At 41.2% G+C, this 21135-nt stretch overlaps 1 protein-coding gene across 1 annotated transcript in view; it reads left to right on the top strand.

Annotated features, from left to right (window-relative positions):
- The window catches only part of Trpm8 (transient receptor potential cation channel subfamily M member 8), an 87362-nt gene that overhangs the window by 28626 nt on the left and 37601 nt on the right, over positions 1 to 21135 (top strand). The window contains exons 6-12 of the mRNA XM_042679153.1: positions 1830 to 2002; positions 7683 to 7857; positions 8885 to 8952; positions 10570 to 10767; positions 12241 to 12343; positions 15026 to 15144; positions 18965 to 19255. Coding sequence (XP_042535087.1) covers positions 1830 to 2002; positions 7683 to 7857; positions 8885 to 8952; positions 10570 to 10767; positions 12241 to 12343; positions 15026 to 15144; positions 18965 to 19255 — 1127 coding nt within the window. The remainder of the gene's footprint in view (positions 1 to 1829; positions 2003 to 7682; positions 7858 to 8884; positions 8953 to 10569; positions 10768 to 12240; positions 12344 to 15025; positions 15145 to 18964; positions 19256 to 21135) is intronic.

Here is a 21135-nt window from a genome sequence, read left to right as displayed (position 1 = left end):
ATATATTCAAGACAGAGCATAGGAACCATTTGAGTGACTGAGTTAAAACCCTTTATTGATGATTTGAAATAGGCAGATTAGCTTTTTTATTCTTAACATTTTTATTTTGAAAATTTCCAAGTGTATTGAAGGGGTAGGGGTAGGAATAATATATAATGTGTGTTTCTCCCAGACTTAATATTTGTCTTTCTTGTTTCATAAATATCTAAGGATTATAGGTTTTGAGAATAAGTCATAGGTATCCTGTCACCCAGGTTTGTCAGTGTGCTTCTCCTAAGAGCAGATTATTTTTATACTTCCTAGCAAAAGTTTCCAGCCTGAGGCACTTAACCCAATTTTCTTTAGAGCAAATTCATTTTTCTGCATTTGGATTCCAAACCCATTTGCCATGTGTGTGTGTGTGTGTGTGTGTGTGTGTGTGTGTGTGTGTGTGTGTGTGTGTGTGTGTGTGTTTCCCCTCAGCACAGGATCTTAGCCTTTTCTTGCCTCCATCACTGCATAAAGAGCAAATGTCAGCAGCTTGGTAGATTGTCCTTCAATTTAGGCTTGACTAGTGTTTTCTCATAATTAGATTCCATTCATCTGAGTTGTGGAAACTTCCTTTTACAAAGATGAGTTGACTGACAGAAGAAAGGAAACATCTTGTTTACGATGTAAAAGACACTGAACCTTCCCCTCCTGTACTATTTTCAGCTTCTTATTCAACCGGAGGAGGGGTTATTGTGGGTAGTTATTTTAAGAAATGGCATAATTTTGTTCCTCACTGCTAAATCCTGAACACCTGATAGTCATTCATTCAACAGTATGTACTAAGTGCCTATTTTGTGCACAGAATTGTCTTCCATGCTAGCAGAAGGAAACAACAAAGTCACTGGCCAGGAAGAATGCGCCCTTCTTCTACTTATATCAGTGAGGAAGGTTTCGTTTAGATTGCCCAGAAGTGTGTGTCCATGGTGCACATACATGTGTGTGCATATTGTTAATACTGAGGCTTAAACTCAGGGCCTTGGACCAGATCAGGAAGGTACTTGTCTCCTAGTTTTTGGTGTTAGTCACTTCTGGTTCCCTCATTTTAAAGGGGGAGGGATGGGAGAGGGATGTAGACCTTGTGAAAACTGGCTGGAGGAAGTGGGCATGAAATCTCCAAGGGTCTTTTTTGCAGTTCATCTTAATTACTGGAAGGTCTTTGATGAAGGAGCTCACCAAGCTTCTCCTTTATGTCTGAAGACAATTGTGATAGTTCTTGCATGGGCAATATATCACAGTAGAGTCTATGCTAAATAATATGATTTCAGATATTATAGTACTTTGATTTTGTGCAAATGGCCAAAAGCCTAAAATCCTTTCTTTTTTGCACTGAGAATATTGCCAAATACAAGTCCTTAAAAAGCCTGAACATTTAATGCAATAATAAAGCAAAACAAAATTACTGGCAGCAGGGCCATTTGAGGATCATTCACTCTTCCCTGACTGACGTGGAGTCAGTGGACCACTGTTGGAGCTGCACTGACCGGCTCTCGTGGTCAGGTGTTCACTGTCCTTACAACGACTCCCTTAGACACTGAGTATTGAGAGATTTGCTGGTCTCACCCCCTCAAGAAGCTGAGGTCTAGACTGGGGTCTGGGGCCGGTGTTTTCTGTCAAGCTCATTGCTGGACACTTGAGGACCTTCCTTGCCTTGCAGTGGTGGGTGAGGCTATCCCACAGCGTGGCGGCCCATGCAGTGTGTCCTGAGGCTCGCAGACAGCAGAGCAGGGCTTCTCTAGGAATCTGTAAGCACAGGATGGAAATCTGACTCCTCACCCACTGGCGTTCTCTGTTCACCCAAGGTGCCTGGATCCTCACTGGAGGTACTCACTATGGCCTGATGAAGTACATCGGGGAGGTAGTGAGAGACAACACCATCAGCAGGAATTCTGAAGAGAATATCACAGCCATCGGCATCGCAGCTTGGGGCATGGTCTCCAACCGTGACACGCTCATCAGGAATTGCGATGATGAGGTACGGGAGACAGGGGAAGGAGACCTGCCAGGGCTTGTGGGAGAAAGACCAAGGCAGGGGGGTGGGCTCTGTGATTAGCCAGCTCCTGGTGAAGCCTGCCATTCAACAACAGCATTTGGAGCTCAGACACTGACAACTAGGTACTCAAAACTCTTAAGGAAGGGGCTAGTGATAGATGCGTTTTCTGCATTAACATCTGTTTCCAGCAATCTCATGTTACGTCCAGGTTCTTCATTCTTTGTAATCATAATCTGAATGTATCCTGGAAGAATTGAGATGCTGGGGTCATCCTTTATTGCTGTACCTTGCTCATCGCAATTCAGATTGATAGCTACTTATTGTTTGTTGTTTAGGATTAGGAAGGCTGTGAGGTCCACCCCACTGAACCTTTCCTGTGAACGTATATAGCGATGAATGTGTATTTCATGTTTAAAATACAAGGTGGAAGGGGAGGCATGGCTCAAGTGGTAGAGCAACCAGCTGTGAGTAAAAAAAGCTAACTAAGAGAGCAAGGCCCTTGAGTTCAAGCCCCAGTACTGGCTCTAAATAAATGAATAAAAAATAAAATTACAAGGTAGAAAACAACAAGTGCTCTCTGCTCAGAAGACTTGGCTCAGGACATCTGGATGTTGAGAAATCCAAATGGAACCTACACTTCCTTCTGTCTGGGCTCCATAAATGTCTAGACAGTAAATTTTAAGGAGTGTGAGGTTAGTTATGGCGGCTTTAAATTTTACTTTCTTGTCTATGGTACCGTGTTTGAGACTTCGAAGGGGAAGCAGAGAGCAGAAGGCATTTCTTGATGGCTTCAAAGAGGCAGGCTGATGAGGAGAGAGGAGACTGGCCTTCCGGAGCCACCCGGGGGCATCCTCATGAGTCTGTTCATTTCTCTGAGTTAAAAAATAACTTTGCATTATGATGGGATAGTTTTATCGAATTGTGCTTTTATTACTATTATCAAGTGCTTGATAAAGAATGGCAAAATGGTCGCCTATCAAATGCTAACTTCAGAGATGAGTGACCTGAATCAGGATGTGGAGGGCAGTGGCAGGCTGGGCAGGGCAGAACACCACCCATCATTGCTTTCACTATTGGCTTGTTTGTTACAAATATGGAGTCAGGAAGTGGCACTGTGGCTCAAGTGGTAGAGTGCTTGCCTTGAGCTGAAGAGCTGAAGGACAACACCCAGGCCCAGAGTTCAAGCCCCAGGACCGACCAAAAAAAAAACAAAAACAAAAACGAAAAACAAATATGGAGTCAGCTTAGAGTTCATTCCATTATGGCAGATACACCACAAAACCATAAAACCACCCATAAAGTAAAACTTTCTTGAAGCTGGGCTCCAGAGGCTCACACCTGTAACCCTAGCTGAGATCTCAAGAGGCTGAGAACTGAGAATTACAGTGTAAAGTCAGCCCAGGCAGGAAAGTCTATGACATTCTTATCTCCAGTTAACCAGCAAAAAGACAGAAGTGGAACTTTGGTCAATAGGTAGAGAACCAGACTTGAGCAAATAAAATCTCAAGGATAATACCCAGGACCTGAGTTCAAGCCCTAGAACTAGCACGTACCACACACACACACACACACACACACACACATACACACACATGTACACAGTAAAACCTTGAATTGTAGCAATATTTTCCTGAGTACTTATTCTGTGTAAGTAAAATTCAGAATAAATATGTAAAATTCATAACAGAAAGCGCTAACCCCCTGGAAATTAAGAAAGGACCAACTAACCATGTGGCAAATAAATGTTAGGTCAATAGTGCAATTTTAAGAATATGATGTTTCTTAGAAAGCACTTAGAAAGCATTGCTAATGAAAACAGAGTTATCAGTTTTCCAGTGTGGACAAAGCTACATTCAGGAAAGAAATTCGTGCCCTATAATCTTCATTAGTAAAAAATAAATAGTTCAGTAATCATCATTATAGGAGCTGAAGCTTATTTGACAACACTACACAACAGGTTCTATTTAAAGTGTTTTACACATACTGATTCATTCATCTTCACAACAACCCATCAGGAAGGTACTGCAATTATATTCTCATTAGAGTTGAGGAAACTGAGGCATGGAGAATTAAGAAAATCCCTGAACTCACAATGTAGTCAGTGGCAGAGTCATGTCTCATGGTCCTTTGGACACTGTAATTTCCAAATAAATTAATTTAGAAAGTAATGCCACTGGCACAACTCAAGGAAAGCAGGAAAAAATGTTCAACCAGAAAAGACTAAAAATTACCTTTTTGTTCTTTGAAATAGCTTTAACAAATTAAGGAATACATAGACCTGAGAAATTAAATGTAATACTGAAAAAATACTCTGAGGATGTGACACATCATGACATACCAAGAATTCTGAAACTCTCATGAAAAGTAAAATTTTTCTATAAAGCTAAACTTCTCCAAAGTTGATTCAAGAACTAGGAAATATTAATAGAGAAATTGTCAATGATGGTTCTCTAAGGAAACTAAAAATTATTCTCTAAATTGCTCCTGAGTTAGATGATTTCACCTAGCCAGTAAAACATAAAAGTGGTCTAGTCATTTTTGATTTTATAGCTTTCCATTACACACAAAAGTATGGGATCATTGCAGATTCCTGAAGAACAAGCAAATTTTTGTGTTCTTTCTAGAAAAATATCTAAAAATATATATGAAGAGCATAAAATTATACTTCTAGCAGTCACTAGGGAATTTAATGTTTGGGCAGAGCTATTCATTCAAGTACTTAGCATTCTTACAAGACCTAAATATCTAATAATACCTACTATAGATATTTATTAATAGGTATTTGTCATCTAGTAACACTTATTAAGGATACCTTCAGGAATATTATATTGCTATATGAAAGAAAATTACAGAGTTATCAAGATCTTTCCAAAGATGTTTCAATAGTATGGGAAATATTTTTAATTTTAAGTATAAAATCATGTGACACATGTAGAAAAGAACTGTTCTTAAAATCTTGATGCTATCACTGAGTCATAGCATGAAGCATAATGTTAATGCTCCTCTTTCTGCACATTTCATTTCTATAGTAAACATGTATTGTTTTTCAGTTCCTCAATTATAGTGCTGGTTTCTATTCCTTTTATATGTCTGCTAATGACCATCTCCAGTGACTTAATTCAGTTTCATGGCAAACTCCTATCATTTTGTGGTTGGCTTCCTGGCTTCTTTACTGTGTCTTTGAATGACAGTGTTTGGTTTTTTGTGGAGACCAGTGGTTCGTAATAATTTTGTTGGGCCTCTCTTTTTGCGTGGTTTCTACTCAAGGCTTCTTAGCAAACCCCACTACGGGCAGATGAAGCTGGAAGGCTGTAACATCACCAAGACTGAAACAATGCCATGTTCACAACACTGAAATTTACCCTGCTTTTAGGAACGCTTTCAGAATTTTCTCTCATTTCCCATCATATTTTTTCCCCTAGTGTCAGTACTGTAATTTAAAAATGATTGTGGTATTAGATATGCATTTAAAAAAGTAGCCTGGGCCTCTACTCATTTTTCTTGTTTTGCAAACTTTTCTAGGCTATTTGTTGTTGAGAGATTAGAGAGAGCCTGTTCTCCCTGGAGCACTTGAGGAGGAGGTTTAAGTGTTGTTAAAGCACTGTTAAATCGTTAAACCACTGTTAATGTTCATGATCAGCCTTTGTTAAAAACACTTCTTTTTAGTTTTACTTTTATTTTAAATAGACTAAGACGGGCTAGAGTGATTTGACTCTGTAATTGCACGTTGGACACCCTCTCAGGTACCCTAGCTGGCTGAATAAAGTTGGGCTAGCTTCTTAGAAGACTCCATGGAAAACTCAAGGAAACTACATTGGAATCCCAGCTGCTTTCTGCCAAGCAGAAGCCAGCTTCAGGAGGACTGTCCCGGCCAGGCCGTTCCTAATCGCTTGTGCTGGACTGAAGAGCCTCTCATCCTCTACCCACAACCCCTTTCTGGGTGGAGCCAAGGATCCTACACAGCCAGCTGATTTGTAATGCTATCATGGTTTTTCCACTCAGACTTCAGAATACCATTTTCAGATACAATCACAGGGACAAAGCAATAACAACAAAAATGTGAAGTCACTGAGTAGAATCATAGTACATCTTCAATGGGGCCTGGAAATAAAGTCACTGTTGTAACATCTTAGTTTGTTATTCTGTCCTGATTAAGGATGTGGAGTCAGGGCTATGTTCTGGAAAGGTGTGGATGAGGTGGGATTATTTTTGTTCCACAGACATTTGTGGAACACCCCCCTCCCCCCCACGCCTCCATGCAGACATCTTGCCAACATTAGCTCATCTGTTGTACTCAGAATTCCCTTGGTGACAGCCTCTTATCTTGCCAAGAACACTTAGCGAATACAACTGTATTGTTTAAAAATTAAACTTTCTTTATACCTTTGTTCCGATTTTATTTATGCCATTAGCAGAATCAACAACTTTTCTCTCCCTGTTGATTCCAACTCACATTCGATTCTGAATTGTGGAAGTGTCTTGTTTTGTTTGTTGATTTCTTGGTAGTAGTGGATTTTAAACTCAAGGCCTCATGCTTTCTAAACAGGCATTCTGCCACTTGAGCCAGGCCTCTGACTCCTGTAGTTTTGCCTGGGCCAGCCTGGCAACACCTATAACCTCTTGAGTAGCTGGGATTATAGATAAATACTGTCATGACTGGTTTATTCATTGAGATGAAGTCTCACTAACTTTTTTTTCTTCTTCATTTCTTTTTGGCTTACAAACTGCAATTCTCCCAACTACCTCCCAAGTAGTTGGAACTAGAGTCATGAGCCACTCTCCCCCAAATAACTTTTACTGCAAAAAATAAAGAATCTCTGTCTGTTAAGAGCTAAACAGCTTTGAAGTGTAAGAGGCAGGAGCCCTTGTGGTAGGAACTCCTTCCTTGAAGCTCTTGCAGTGGGCTTTTCTTCCCTGGTGTGTTTGGGACCATGTAACCATTTAATTGCTTGTATTTGTGGTACTATTACTATGCACTTCTCCTGTGCAGAGGTCTATTTTCTAGTGCTTAGACCCTGGCTCAGGTTCTGACATGTGACAGATAGATTCTGTATGTGTATAAGCTAATACCTATGTGTACACACACACACACCACACACACACACACACACACACACACACACACACACACACCATGTACACACACACATCTACTTTTTTCTTTTTTTCTGGCTTGAACTCTGGGCCTGGGCACTGTCCCTCGGCTCTTCAGCTCACCTTGAGCCACAGTGCCACTTCTGTTTTTTTGATGGTTAATTGGAAATAAGAGTCTCATGGACTTTCCTGTCCAAGCTGGTTTTCAACTGTGATTCTCAGATCTCAGCCTCCTGAGTAGATAGGATTACAGCTGTGAGCCACCAGCACCTGGCTCATCTAGTTTCTTGAATGCCATCCGTTTCAGTGGCTTTATGCGCAAGTGCTAGGTGGTGGTGGGGGAGATCAAAACCTTACACTGTCCCTCGGCCATAAGATACACATGGCCAAGTGATCCCAACTCTGTGACCCTTCATTGTGTTATATTTAGCAGGAAGCCTCTGAGTCCTTGGGGGGCCTTCAGAACGCAGAAAGTCTGGAGGAAGCAGCAAGGTAGTTAAAATCCCCTAAGAGCTGCCTTCATGAGGTCACAAAAATGTCCTAAGACAAATCTTCCTGTGCTTCTCAGGGCTACTTTTCAGCTCAGTACATCATGGATGACTTCAAGAGAGACCCTCTGTACATCCTGGATAACAACCATACCCATTTGCTGCTTGTGGACAATGGCTGCCATGGGCACCCCACGATCGAGGCAAAGCTCCGCAACCAGCTGGAGAAGTACATCTCGGAGCGCACTAGCCAAGGTCAGTATTTAGGGCAAGGAGCAAGAGACACTCCATAAACAGTTACCACAGCACCGCCCACACCTGCCTGAGGCTGAGGATGTGCAATGAGGTGTTTTCCCTGCCAGAGAAGAGCTGTCTGTCCTTCCCGAGGAGCTGTCCTGCTTGGGCTGTCATTCTTCTTTCTTCAGCTTCCTTGGAGTGCTTCTGCCAGGGTCCCTGGGACACATGCCCTTCAGCACGGGCAAGAGAATGACAGATGCTTCCTTCTCATCTGTAATACGGGAAGTCTGTGGTGTGTCTGTCCCCTTAGCATGTAAGAACAAATGAAATCCGAGATGGCAAGTAGGAATTGTAAAAAGCAGTGCCAATAACTAAGATCAAATAATGACTAAAACCCAGTCCACCAGTATAATGACTGGAAGGCCACTGAACGTTTTGAATCTTTGCTTCTTTGGAATAGAACTGCCTAAAATATTGTTTCCAGGGGAGACTGCAGCAGGTGAGTGAAGGCTTCATGTGGCCGTAGGTGACATGCACTTTGCCTTCCGGAGGCCAAGCTGTGTCCTGCTGCCCTTGGGACTTAGTGATTGACCTTATCACAGGGACTTGCTGGAGGTGTTCTCCATGGCCTTTCTTCCCCAGTGGAACATACAGGAAGAAATACATTTACAAATGTGCTGAACTCCATTGGGAGAACACCTAGTTATGCAAATTTCCAACTCCTCAAGAAGGCCTAGGATTGTGTTAATGAATAAGAGAATAATTATTGTAAGGATAAACTTGTGCCTGGTTTCAGCCTATTGGCAGAAGTAAATCAAACCGAGAACTTAGCCTTTTAAATATTTGTGACACCACAGCGTGACCCCTGTCAGATGGGCACTAGGTTGGTGCCCGGATCTATTCACTGTGATCGCTGTGTAGAGAGCGTCAAAGTCAAGCCCAGGAGCTATGCAGCTGTCCAGCAGGGCTCATGGGACAGAAGGTCAGGGCATACCTGTTATACAAGGTGGGTGGCTATTTCCATGGGATCCTTTTTGTTTTACAGATTCCAACTATGGTGGCAAGATCCCCATTGTGTGTTTTGCCCAGGGAGGAGGAAGAGAGACTTTGAAAGTGAGTCCTGTTTACTTTTTGAGGAGACCTGCTAACAGAAGATGATATCCGCAGGGTTTTGGAGTTTGTCTAATCTACAGTGACCCATTTCTTTACTGCAGGCTGGGCTTCAGCTCAGAATTTGGGGAGGAGGATGTAGGCCCACAGAAATAGCCTGTGTTTAGTGTCAGCCTTGACAATGAGCCTGTCAAAGACAAGAGCTGTCCTCCACCTGTGCATCTCATGGGCTACACCCTGGCATGTGTAGTGGGAAATGGTGTCCACCTCATCTGAGTGTAGATGTAGCACATAATCCATCCTAGGTTAGATGTTCCCAGACCACTGCTGGCCCACCTGGCGTCTCCTGCAGACATGGGACTCCACATGAAGGAAGCCCAAATCCTAAGGGACTCAAAGCACAGAATAGCCCTTGGATGATTCTGGGTAAGAACTGGATCCCCTACCTCTATGTGGACTCTGATGTTGCTGAGCTCACCTGTCTACAGCCAGGCATGTGTCAAACTTTTAAACAAAGAACATGAGTGTGACTACATTTTGTTCTCTGTTTGGAGACACCATTTTCAAGAGCTCATTTTCTAGGAATGTTTAGGAATAGGACCTTATATGAAAGTGATATCAGCCAGGTTGCCAGTGGCTCACACCTGTCATCCTCATTACTGAAGAGACTGACATGTGAGAATCACAGTTTGAAGCCAGCTCAGACAGACTTCCACTTGATCAGCTAAAAGCTGGAAGTGGAGATGTAGCTCAAGTGGTAGAATGCAGCCTTGAGCAAGAAAGCTAAGAGGCAGAGTCCAGAATCCCATTTTAAGCCCTAGTACTGGCATAAACAACAACAGAACAATTTTTTTTAAAAAAAGAAACCTAACCAACACAAAAGTAAGGTCTAACTCCTCTTTTACATTAATTTTCATGTCCCTTTCCTATCCTATTTATTCTCCAAAACTGAGATTAAAGATCTGTGTGGCCCTTGGCTCTCTCCCCAGCATTGGCCAGGGTACATCCTGAACTGAGCAGCACTTGCTGGCAAAGCTACTGGAGTTATAGTCAAGCATCCGTATGCTCCTTCTTTCTGTGGGACAGTGATCTTTCCATTCACTCATTCATTAATTTATTCATTCATGCAACCCATATTTACTCCACACTCACTGGGAGACCATGGGTAAATAAAAATCATCCAGAGACTTTAAAAAAAATGAATGATTTACAATAAAAGACTTTACAGGGAATAATTAAAATAGGTATTTTTTTTCAATACAAAAAGTGTGGGTAACGTCCTTCCGATAAGCTGCCAGTGATCATGTTGAGGTGTACCTTCGAAGCTGTAGTTTAGAGTGTCAGTATCTGGAATGATAGATGCTTGTGCAGGGGGGCAGTTACTCTATGGACAATGTAAGTTGTCATGGGACTCTCTTCTTTGCCGGTATGCCAATAAGCCTGGCTTGCTTTGCTTATTCATTAGGCGGTTGCAGACAGTTGTTTCTGGTTTGAAACGGATGCCCTAAGAGCAGAAGTGCAAGGAGAGTGTCTGTGTGTTTTACTCAAAGCCTTAGTCCCTCTGGGTCCTGTCCATCACCAAGAGCCCTCCCATCCGTCCATCTCTGTCTCCTCTCCCAGGCCATCAACACCTCCATCAAGAGTAAAATCCCATGCGTGGTGGTGGAAGGCTCAGGGCAGATAGCCGATGTGATCGCCAGCCTGGTGGATGTGGAAGATGCCTTGACCTCGTCCATGGTCAAGGAGAAGCTGGTACGCTTTTTACCACGCACAGTGTCCCGGCTTCCGGAGGAGGAGATCGAGAGCTGGATCAAGTGGGTGAGTTTTGGGGGAAAACGTTGTGGGGGGCTGAGGATCAGGAAGCTGAGTTCATGGGAATGGAAGTGACCCCAGTAGGAGCTGCAGGTGTTGGACTAGTCCTCGTGACTTTTAGTCTGGATTCTGGCCTAGCCCAGGCATCTTGTGAGAAACAAATTTTGTGCCATAGAGGCTTAAATTGTGAGAAACAAATTTTGTGCCATAGAGGCTTAAATTCAGGCCTGGTTGCAAAGCCTATCATCTTCCTTGAGGCCACGATGCCAACAAACACACTTCTGTGATTTGCATTTATCAGTGATGGGGAAGAAAGAAATCCCCAGGAATGACAGTTTAAAGATGCAAACTCTTAACAGAATCTATAGTTACTGGCAGAAACACCATTATACAGTACGTTGCTTGTAACATTGCCTGGTCTGCAGTGTGGATTTGATGATCTCGTGTTTCTTGGTTGAAGATGTAAGAAAGGCCGCGTCACAGAAACAATTATGCTTCTTATTGCCGTGTTTGTGGGAGTATTTTAACACCAGAACAATGTGCTTTCATCTCTCTCATGTCAAGGGAAGCCAACACGTTAACCACCGGCCAGTAAGATCCTAATTGTCAAATATAATGGCTATCTTCATCTGCATCCTTGTACCTTCCAGCCCCACTGAGACCTTGTGGTACCCCACACTTTGGAACTAGGGACTCTCTCATTAGAAACTTTGCCTGGATGTTTACTTTCTTTATTAAAACTGCCTACTTCAGTTTTTAAAAATTCACCCTAGAATTCTGCTATTTTCTGGATAAGAATCAAATATCAATTGCATAGACCCAGTCAATACTTCTCTCATTATAAAGTTTTAAAGTTAGACAACGCACAAAAATCCCAATTCCTATTATAGGGAGTTAAGGTACTTTATATGCAAAAATCCCTTTTTATGCAATTAATATACACTGATTAATGAAGGAAGAAAGTCACATCTGTTCAGTCCCCAAGAACTCTTGGTTCTTGTTTGCATTTGAGCTTTTCATTTCTATTGTGTCAGACTTTATGACAATGCTTAGATATTGTTTTCTTCTGTTACCTGCTCTTCATTTATTTACTCATTTGATAATTGAGAACCAGAGATCTACCAGGCTCTATTACACAGACACATGCATACACATTCACATGCTCATACACATGCATGCACACACACAGGCACACTCACATACACATTTAGTTGTACACTTACCCTTACAGGTGCTCAGCATTTTGATATGGGATTTTTGATAAGTGTATTCTTGGACCCTCAATATTTGACTTCCATTATATCAAGGATGCATTATTATAATTAAAAATTAGAAGCTCTGGGTACAGGCATTATTGTTGCAGGAAGGAGATCTGGAATTTAAAAAAGATGGAATTAACAATCTCACCAACAGAGATAAGTTTATGTTCTTGGTGCTTAAAACCTGTCAGCTGACAGCTTTATTCTTTAATGTTACCAGCTCAAAGAAGTTCTCGAAAGTTCTCACCTATTAACAGTTATTAAAATGGAAGAAGCTGGGGATGAGATTGTGAGTAATGCTATCTCCTACGCTCTGTATAAAGGTGAGTGGGGGAGAATGTCCTAAGAACTTCCACCTTGTGCTTCTTTCTGTCTGTGGGTTTGGTGACTTGTAGTTCTTTGTAAAAATTGCTTTATTGGTGGGTGCCAGTGGCTTATACCTATAATCCTAGCTACTTGGGAAGCTGAGATTTGAAAATCACAGTTCAAAGCTAGCCTGCACAGATAAAAGCCAGAAGTGGAGGTGTGTCTCAAGTGGTAGAGTGCTAGCCTTGAGTGAAAAAGTTGAGAATAAGCATAAGGCCCTGAGTTCAAGCCCCAGTACTGGCACACACTCAAACACACATACACACATTGTGTGAAATTGAAATTTTGTGCCATACAGGCTTAAATTCAGGCCTGATTGCTTATTAAGCAGGTTGAACTTTCATACTCTGAAAATCTGAAATACAAAATCCTCTATACTTTTTGTGTGCTGATAAGATACCACAAGTGGGAAATTCCATACCATGAAACTGTTTTTTTTAATTTAAAATATTGTATTGAACTAACTTCCGACTGTGTATAATAGATATATGTGTGTACATTTCATGCTTAATTATGGGCCCTAGGATATCTTATTATTTGTGAATTAAAAATTAAAATCTAAAGTACTTCTGGTCCTAATCATTTTAGATAGGGAACATGTAATTTGTATCATCTTGCATTTAATTTAGGATATAAAAGAGTGAAAGACATTTGTCTCTGGGGAGACAAATTTCCTCAGATACATGTACATAATAAGAATGTTTATATCATTATACATACTTACCAAAATGCTGTCCCAAAGCTGCTTTCTAGAAGTGTTTTAGAATATTTTCCTAGGTCTCTTCTAACATTCCTTGAAAATGTTATTAAAAGTGTTATTCAAAAGACTAAATGTTATTTAGTCTTAAAGCTTTACACATAAGTAACACACAGGCACACACAGAGAGATCACACACACCAAAAACAAACCAACAACTTTGCATTGATTTCTGGAGTTAACAAATCTCCTGAACTTATGAACTATTCTCAGACTAGACCATTCTTTGTGGTCTTCACTGTCTACCAAAGTGGACATCAGATGAAGTAAATATAAATAGGTCCTTGGCAAAGCCAAGCCTTTTGGAGTTGTACTATCTGATTTGAAAAATGCAAAACAAGCCAGGCACTGGTGGCTCACACCTGTAGCTGTTCAGGAGGTTGAGATCTGAGGATCGAGGTTCAAAGCCAGCCTGGACAGGAAAGTCTATGAGACTCTTATCTCTAATAACCTCCAACAAATAAAAAAATAAAAACAAGCTGGAAGCAGAGCTATGGCTCAAGTGGCAGAGTGCTGGCTTTGAGCAAAGAGAAGCTCGGGGACTGTGCCCACGCACATAGCAAGTGCAATTTGATTGCTTATTACACACATTCTGGTTTCTCTTGCCAGAAATTTGGTTGTAACAGTATTTATTCAAAGGGAGAGCAGAGAGCATGGCTTAAGTACTTGCCTAACAAGTGTATGGCCCTGAGTTCAAACCCTACTACTGACAAACCCCCTCCACCTATAAAACAACTCTAGTTCTCTAGTGTTTATTCAGATGGGGTTCTGCTGTATATGATATATAATTTTATATATTAATTTATATATCAATTAATACAAAATTAATTAATATTAATTAATATATTAATTAATGTTAATTAATATATTATTTATACATTAATTAATATAAAATTAATATTAATTAATTTTATATTAATGTATAAATAACATATTAATTAATATATCAATTAACAATCAGTATGTTTATATTAATCAATTAATATATAATTATATATATTAATACATATTAATATATTAATTGATTACTGATTATATAATTATATAATTACATGTTGATTATACTAATTATATAATCAACATATAATTATATAGAATATATAACATAATATATAATTATAATATAATAATATGTATAATCATATATACTATATATACTATATAAAATATATAATTATATATAAGATATAATGTATAATAATTTTATAGTTATATATAATAACATGATATATATTATATATTGTATAACATAATTATATAATATAAGGTAGTATATAATAGTATGTAATATAAGATAGTATGGGTGGGAGGGAGGGGGGAGGCTGGGAAGGGAGGTGAAGGGTAAACAAAGGAGGAGGCTGCAATGCTTGGTAAGAAATGTATGCATTATCCTGCCCATGTAATTGTAACCCCTCTGTACAGTATGTTCTCAAATAAAATAAAATAAAATTTAAAAAAAAAAAAAAGATAGTATATAATACAAGATAGTCTAGGTATGGAAAATACTAGCCCTGGAATAGACAAGAAGTACATTAATGTGACATGACAAATTACTTTTTATAGCTTTAAATATAGTGTAAATCAGGTATTATTTTTGCGGTATAATGCCCATAGAATCTAGATCTATGAGAAAATGCCAATATACTACACTTTATGTTGTTCAGGAAGATATTACTATAGCCTGGTCGATCTTCATTATGTATCATGGCCTGCAGCATGTGGTTGAGAATGAATGACAGTGAAGTACTCTCTCGGTTCTGAGTGTCCACTTCTGACAGAACCCTCTTCAATCACTGTGATAACTGGCCACAGAGAATGGTCTGACTCTTTTCTCTTCTTTGGGCCCCTTTGTTCTGTGGATGCTCCTCCTGCTTGCCGACAGCCTTCAGCACCAATGAACAAGACAAAGATAACTGGAATGGACAGCTGAAGCTTCTTTTGGAGTGGAACCAGCTGGAGCTCGCCAGTGATGAGATCTTCACCAATGACCGCCGATGGGAGGTAAAGGAGCAGCCCTCAGGGGTTACCCTACCTTCAGTGACTCCTGGGCCATTTCCAAGGTCATCCATTTGGAATCTTGTAGGACGATTCTTTTCTGGTTTGTCAATGTTGCCCAGCCTCACTTTTCTTGACTGCAGGCTGAGATAAGTAACCTGCACTTTAGGTGTATTGTCAAGGGATAATAGAAGTAAAGGAATGCCTGTAAGGTCACAGTGCATCACCAAAGGCATCCAGGATTTCCACCTTTAAGCCACGCGAGAGGAGAGGTAATGTTATATCTGACACGGAGTTGCCTCTCTTCTCTTGGGAGTAGATGGGATGCAGGGATATTGAAGATTTGTCATCAGTGAGCTGTATATGGGAAAAATAGTGCAATGTGTTTGAAGGTACTCCATGTGTTTCTTCAAACTAGGTAGTTGAATATCCCTGAGTTGCACACCACCTTTACTATGAACGTGGCATACCCACTAAAAACAGTATTCTTCTCCAAAACCTTCCAGGGTCACTGTACAATTGGTTAGTGTTTTTAGAGCCACATTTTCTATTCGTTTTCTTTTGTATACAAATAAATTTCAATCAGCTTCAGAAGCTGTGTTCAATAACAAACCATCAAAGCTAGATTGGCGAGGCGAGTTTTGTCTTTTCTATGCTTCAGTTAACTGAAGTCGTTCATGGTCAATGAGAATATGTTTAATTTTTTGAATGTACATAAGATTTGAAGGAGGAGATACTGCATCACTTTCACCCTTGGTAGCCAGGTTCAGAAAACACATTCAGTTGTACCATTGTACAACCAAGGCTGAGAATGGATTTCCATGAGCATACAATCCATTTTAATGATGGTGTGCAAATAAAGGCTCATGAATCTTTAAGTTATTTATTCCTTTAGCAAACATGATCCTGTATTGAGTCTTTGTGTTATAATGAATCCTATTACACATGGAAAAGCTTTAATGAGTAGAGGAGAAGTTGGACTGTATGCGGATTAATTCATGGATTCCCCAATGAATACCTGAGTGTGAAATGTTCCATTAACAGAAGGTCAGATGGTAGAGATAAACATGAACTTAAGCACCCATTGGAATTAAACACTTAGCTTTATGAACTCAGCTGAAGATTGTCAAGGTGAAGGGCACAAAGGAGAAAGGTCTGTGGAGACACTCTCCTGCCTTCCCTCCAGCAAGGTCCTCTACCTGATCTCAGCTACCTCTAACAGTGGCTTGTGGATACCAGATCTTATGAGAGCTGGCTATTATATTTTTAGACATATCACGTGTCAGGTGTGGAAAAGTAGTCATTAAAAATTGAATTGCACAAACCCAGAGTTAAATATGTGTTATGAAAACCAAAGGTAAGAAGTAGTCAAAATGACCATCTTCTAATTAGGTTTCCTGTATTTGCTATTGCCTATGGTCTGGAGGAGATCTCTGTCTAGTGGAAATACTGTTTAGTGGTAGGCTACCCTACCATTCCCAGTTCTGCATCCAATGATGTCAAGTTAGTAGCTGAAAGCTGGCCGTGGGGGAGTCTGTGCAACACATCACAGATCAGGGCCTGTATGTTCTATCAGGGAGCTGGTGGTTAAGCACCAGCACACCACTGCTTATATGAAAGTGGAAGTGGCCCTACTGTCTCCAGGTGTGTTACCAGGATGAAGTCAGAAAACGCTTACAGTTTAGAACAGTGACACTAAACATTATCCAACTGTTTACAGATCACTAACAAATCTATGCCAGATGCTGGTGCCTTATGTCTGTAATCCTAGCTAATTTGGAGGCTGAGATTCGAGAGGATCTTGGTTTGACCAGTTGAGGCCAGAAAGTCTTTAAGACACTTACCTCGAATTAATAACTACAAAGTTGGAAGTAGAGCTGTAGCTCAGGTGGTAGAGTGCCAGCCTTGAGTGAAGAAGCTAAGCTTAGTGCTCAGGCCCTGAGTTCAATCTCCAAGTGTGTGTGTGTGTGTGTGTGTGTGTGTGTGTGTGCATGATTTTGACAACACACGGAACAAATTTCTTGTGCTAGTTGATTTGCTGGTGTCAATCCAAAGCAGAAAAGATACCATTTTGCAGCTTCATATGCCGGAACTCCATGGATGTTTTAGAAAGGAGAGTTACTGACAGCTCTTGGGAAGGCCTGCACTGAACCTGTGGATTGGAAAGAGCATGGCCTGTGGATCATTTCATAGCCACAGCCCTCTGTTTCAGACAGGGGCAAACTGAGGCTCAGAGACCTAATCTTGTTCTAGCTTGAAGATCTTGAAGATGGAGGCAAAGGTGTGTCAAACTACAGAAATGTCTCCCTTTCTCAAGTGCCAGTGCACCCCACTGTGTGGGCCATGGATTGATGATAGCATAGCCTGGGAACTGGTTAGAAGTGTAAACTTCTGGGCTCCATCCTGGGCTGGCTGAACCAGAAATTGATTGGTTGTCTCCCAGGAATCTGTGCTGTAACAAGTCCGGATGACCTAAAGGGAGGCAGATGAGCTGAAATGGAATGTGGAGTGCTGTGCGTGGTAAACACTTCCTTGAGGATGGAGTAAGTGTCCCTGCAGCCTTCCCCAGGGATCCGCTTTCCTGATGAGCCTAGAAGGATCCATAATGTAGGCACTTAAAGGACCGTTGACAATTTTTTCCCTAGGCCATATGTGAGTGCCAGAAGGCCAATATTAGATGGAGACAAACTTGGTGATGCTGCTGTTGGCATGGGATGGCTACCGAGAAAGCACCAGCTCACAGAGGAGGCAATGCTGGAGAGCCGGGGGGCCTTGAGAGCCAGGGCTCCTGGGAAACCGCTGCTGCCTGACTCCAGCCAATGAGTGTCAGAACTTCAGTTTTCTGAGCTGCAATTCCATGATGGAAATGTGGATATTAGTGACTCTTTCAGTTTTAGAGAGGAAAGGAGCTAGATAAGGTCTTTCTATGTAGCTCAGGGTGGCCTTGAATTTGAGATCTTCCTGACTCAGGCTTCCCCTTGAATGCTGGGATTGCAGGCATGAAGCACCATGCCTGATTCAGAATTTTGAATAGTTGGCACTGGAGGCAGTGCCCGGAGTCCATGGAGGATGCCTAGAACATGGCTGAGGTTGATGTAACCTGCAGCCACTTGTCTGTGGCTGAAGAAACACTGCTTGTCTTCAGATTTGTAGGACACTTCAAAGGATAAGTTTTAGCAGGAGCTCAGAAAGTGGAAATAAAGGTAACCAATGAGGGTAATGGCTGATGGGGTAAACTCTCTGCCTAGTAAGCTCAAGGACCTGAGTTCAATAACCAATAACCAGGTATGACTCAAGTGTTCCAGGTATGTAACCTGACCAGTATTTGCTTCATGGCCTATGGTTTGTGTGTGGCCGGCTGGATTCCATTTTGCCAAGTGTGCTTAGGGTCTTAGTCATAGGGCAGGTCTGCAGGACTGGCAGCTACCTCAGTCAGAGTCTACCGTAGACTCCAGAGAAAGGCAAGGGTCCCCCTGTTCTTCTGGCTTCTACTGTGCCAGAGACTGAAGTGACCTCTCATGGGGCGACCTTCTTAGAGCATCATCTTTTCGTGGGTGCGTTTATCTCTGCAGAAGAGAGCCCAGGTCAGTCCCAAGGCCGCATGTGGCTGATTTCCAGGACTCCTACCGTACTGCTTCCCCATCCATATGTCTGAACGGTAACCAGATATTGTACGGAAATGGAAAAGAGAAATCTTAATCTCAAAACAGAACTGGAGAAAAAAATAGCAGATATTGTTACTCTGTTTGAAAAGTAAATCATCTTGTTGTTTTCTGCATTGGATTTACAGTGTGATTCTCCTTACTCTTTTTTTCCCCCTCCTTAGTCTGCTGACCTGCAAGAAGTCATGTTCACAGCCCTCATAAAGGACAGGCCCAAGTTTGTCCGCCTCTTTCTGGAGAATGGCTTGAACCTGCAGAAGTTCCTCACTAACGAGGTTCTCACCGAGCTCTTCTCCAGCCACTTCAGCAGCCTGGTGTACCAGAACCTGCAGATTGCCAAGAATTCCTACAACGATGCCCTCCTCACGTTCGTCTGGAAGCTAGTTGCAAACTTCCGGAGAAGCTTCTGGAAGGAAGACAGAAATAGCAGGGATGAAGTGGACGTGGAGCTTCATGTGAGTAATGGTGGCGACGCTGTCCACGGGGCTTGTTTTAAGTTTTCCTGAGAAAAATGTCTCTGTCTTCCTACCTCATTACCACAAAGTAGCCAAAGTGCTGCCATGATGTTTTCTCTACCGTCTTTCCTTAAAAGTGAAGTTGGTGGTGAGTTTTCCAATGTCTTGCTCTCTGCTCTGTGCTGTTTTTCAAGCCAGTTGCAGTTTTTCTTGGTTGCAAAGTGTGGTGTGGCATATTTCTGAAGGCATTTGACAAGGAGCAGGAACAATCAAAGGTCATTTTGGCCTACTGAACATGATCTGTATTGTGTGTGTGTGTGTGTGTGTGTGTGCACACGCATGCGCGTGTGTGCACACATGCACTGGTTCTGGGGTTTGAACTCAGGGCCTGGCACTGTTCTGAGCTTTTTAGCTCAAGGCCTGTGCTTTGATTCACAGCTCCACTTCTAGGTTTTTAGTGATTAATTGGAGATCAGAGTCTCATGGACTTACTTTCCAGGACTATCTTTGAACTGTGATCCTCAGATCTCAGTCTTCTGAGTAGGGGCAACCAGTACCTGGCTATGATCTTCTTTTTAAAGTAATAGCTCCTTTCTTTCTTTCTTTTTTTTTTGTCGGTCATGGGGCTTGAACTCTGGGCTTGGGCACAATTCCTGCGCTCTTCAGCTCAAGGCGAGCACTCTACCGCTTGAGCCACAGTGCCACTTCCGTAATAGCTCCTTTCTGTCCATGTAAAGGACTGAAGAACTCACAAATGCCCTTTTCTGCATGAAAGGGAAGGTGGAATCCTGGTATCCATCCGAGGAGATACTGTGGATGTACCCCTCCACACTCCCATTGCTTTGGGCCTTCCATTTTACATAAAGGCAGGTCTACTTTACAACAGCTGGCATCAGCAATTATTTACTAATGCTCTTTCTGATCAGAGGCTGGTGTACAAGCACCTCAGTCTTTCTTGAGGTAGTAGAGATAACTGAATATGTATTCTCCACTAGCTCCCAGAGTTGCCTAGTGAACTTGATTTCCCATTACCCACTGTGGCAACTTATTTGATAGCATACCTTTTATTGATTTTTTTTCTTTTCTGATCTCATTTCTTCACTATTTTATTGTTTTTTTTCTGGGATCAATTTCTGAATAAACTACTTACCTCAAATTTTTATTTTAATATTGCTTCTGTGAAACCCAAATTAGGTCATTGTTTTTGTAATTTCAAGTTTTTAGTGTGTGTATGTTTGTGCTTGTGCATATCAAAAATCTAAGTGATTTACATATTTGCAGGCAGTGTTTAGTTTCTAGTTGACACTATGTAAGGTAAAATGTACTGAAAAGCCTACAAAAAAGTAGAGAAAGAATATATACATTTCATCATTTTCTATTTGAAAGTATTTCATTGACAGATACAGAATCATGAATAAGAACTGGGACTCAAATTGATATATCCAATTCAAATGTTTGAATGATAGTCCTAAGAAAATAAGCACATTTTATGTTCTGATCATCAAGCTTACACCACAGGAAACTTAGACACTTAATTTGAATGATTTTTTTTTTTGAGAACAGATTTATATGATGAGATAGAATTGCTTTTTCTTTGGCCTGTCAGAGCCATTCCATTTAAAAATTGCTCTTAACACATTTTTCCCACCCTTTATGCTTTCCTGTCTAGTTACACTTTGTCTTTTGTGATAGATGAAAGATTGTGTGCTCAATTTTACCATCTGGTGGGTTGCAGAGATGAAAATCACATCCTGGTGGTTTTGGACTCATATACAAAGCTACAGAGCCCTCCACATATGGGGCATTCTCCTTGGCCTTCTTGACCCTATTTCATTGTTAGAATAAGGAACCTAAATCGCTTTCCATTTACACATGGTGAT

This window comes from Dipodomys spectabilis, unplaced genomic scaffold, assembly GCF_019054845.1.
Source record: "Dipodomys spectabilis isolate Male_0828 unplaced genomic scaffold, ASM1905484v1 ptg000051l, whole genome shotgun sequence".
Lineage (NCBI taxonomy): Eukaryota > Metazoa > Chordata > Mammalia > Rodentia > Heteromyidae > Dipodomys > Dipodomys spectabilis.
The sequence above is the reverse complement of the archived record's forward strand: the minus strand, read 5'-3'. Positions and strand labels throughout refer to the sequence as shown.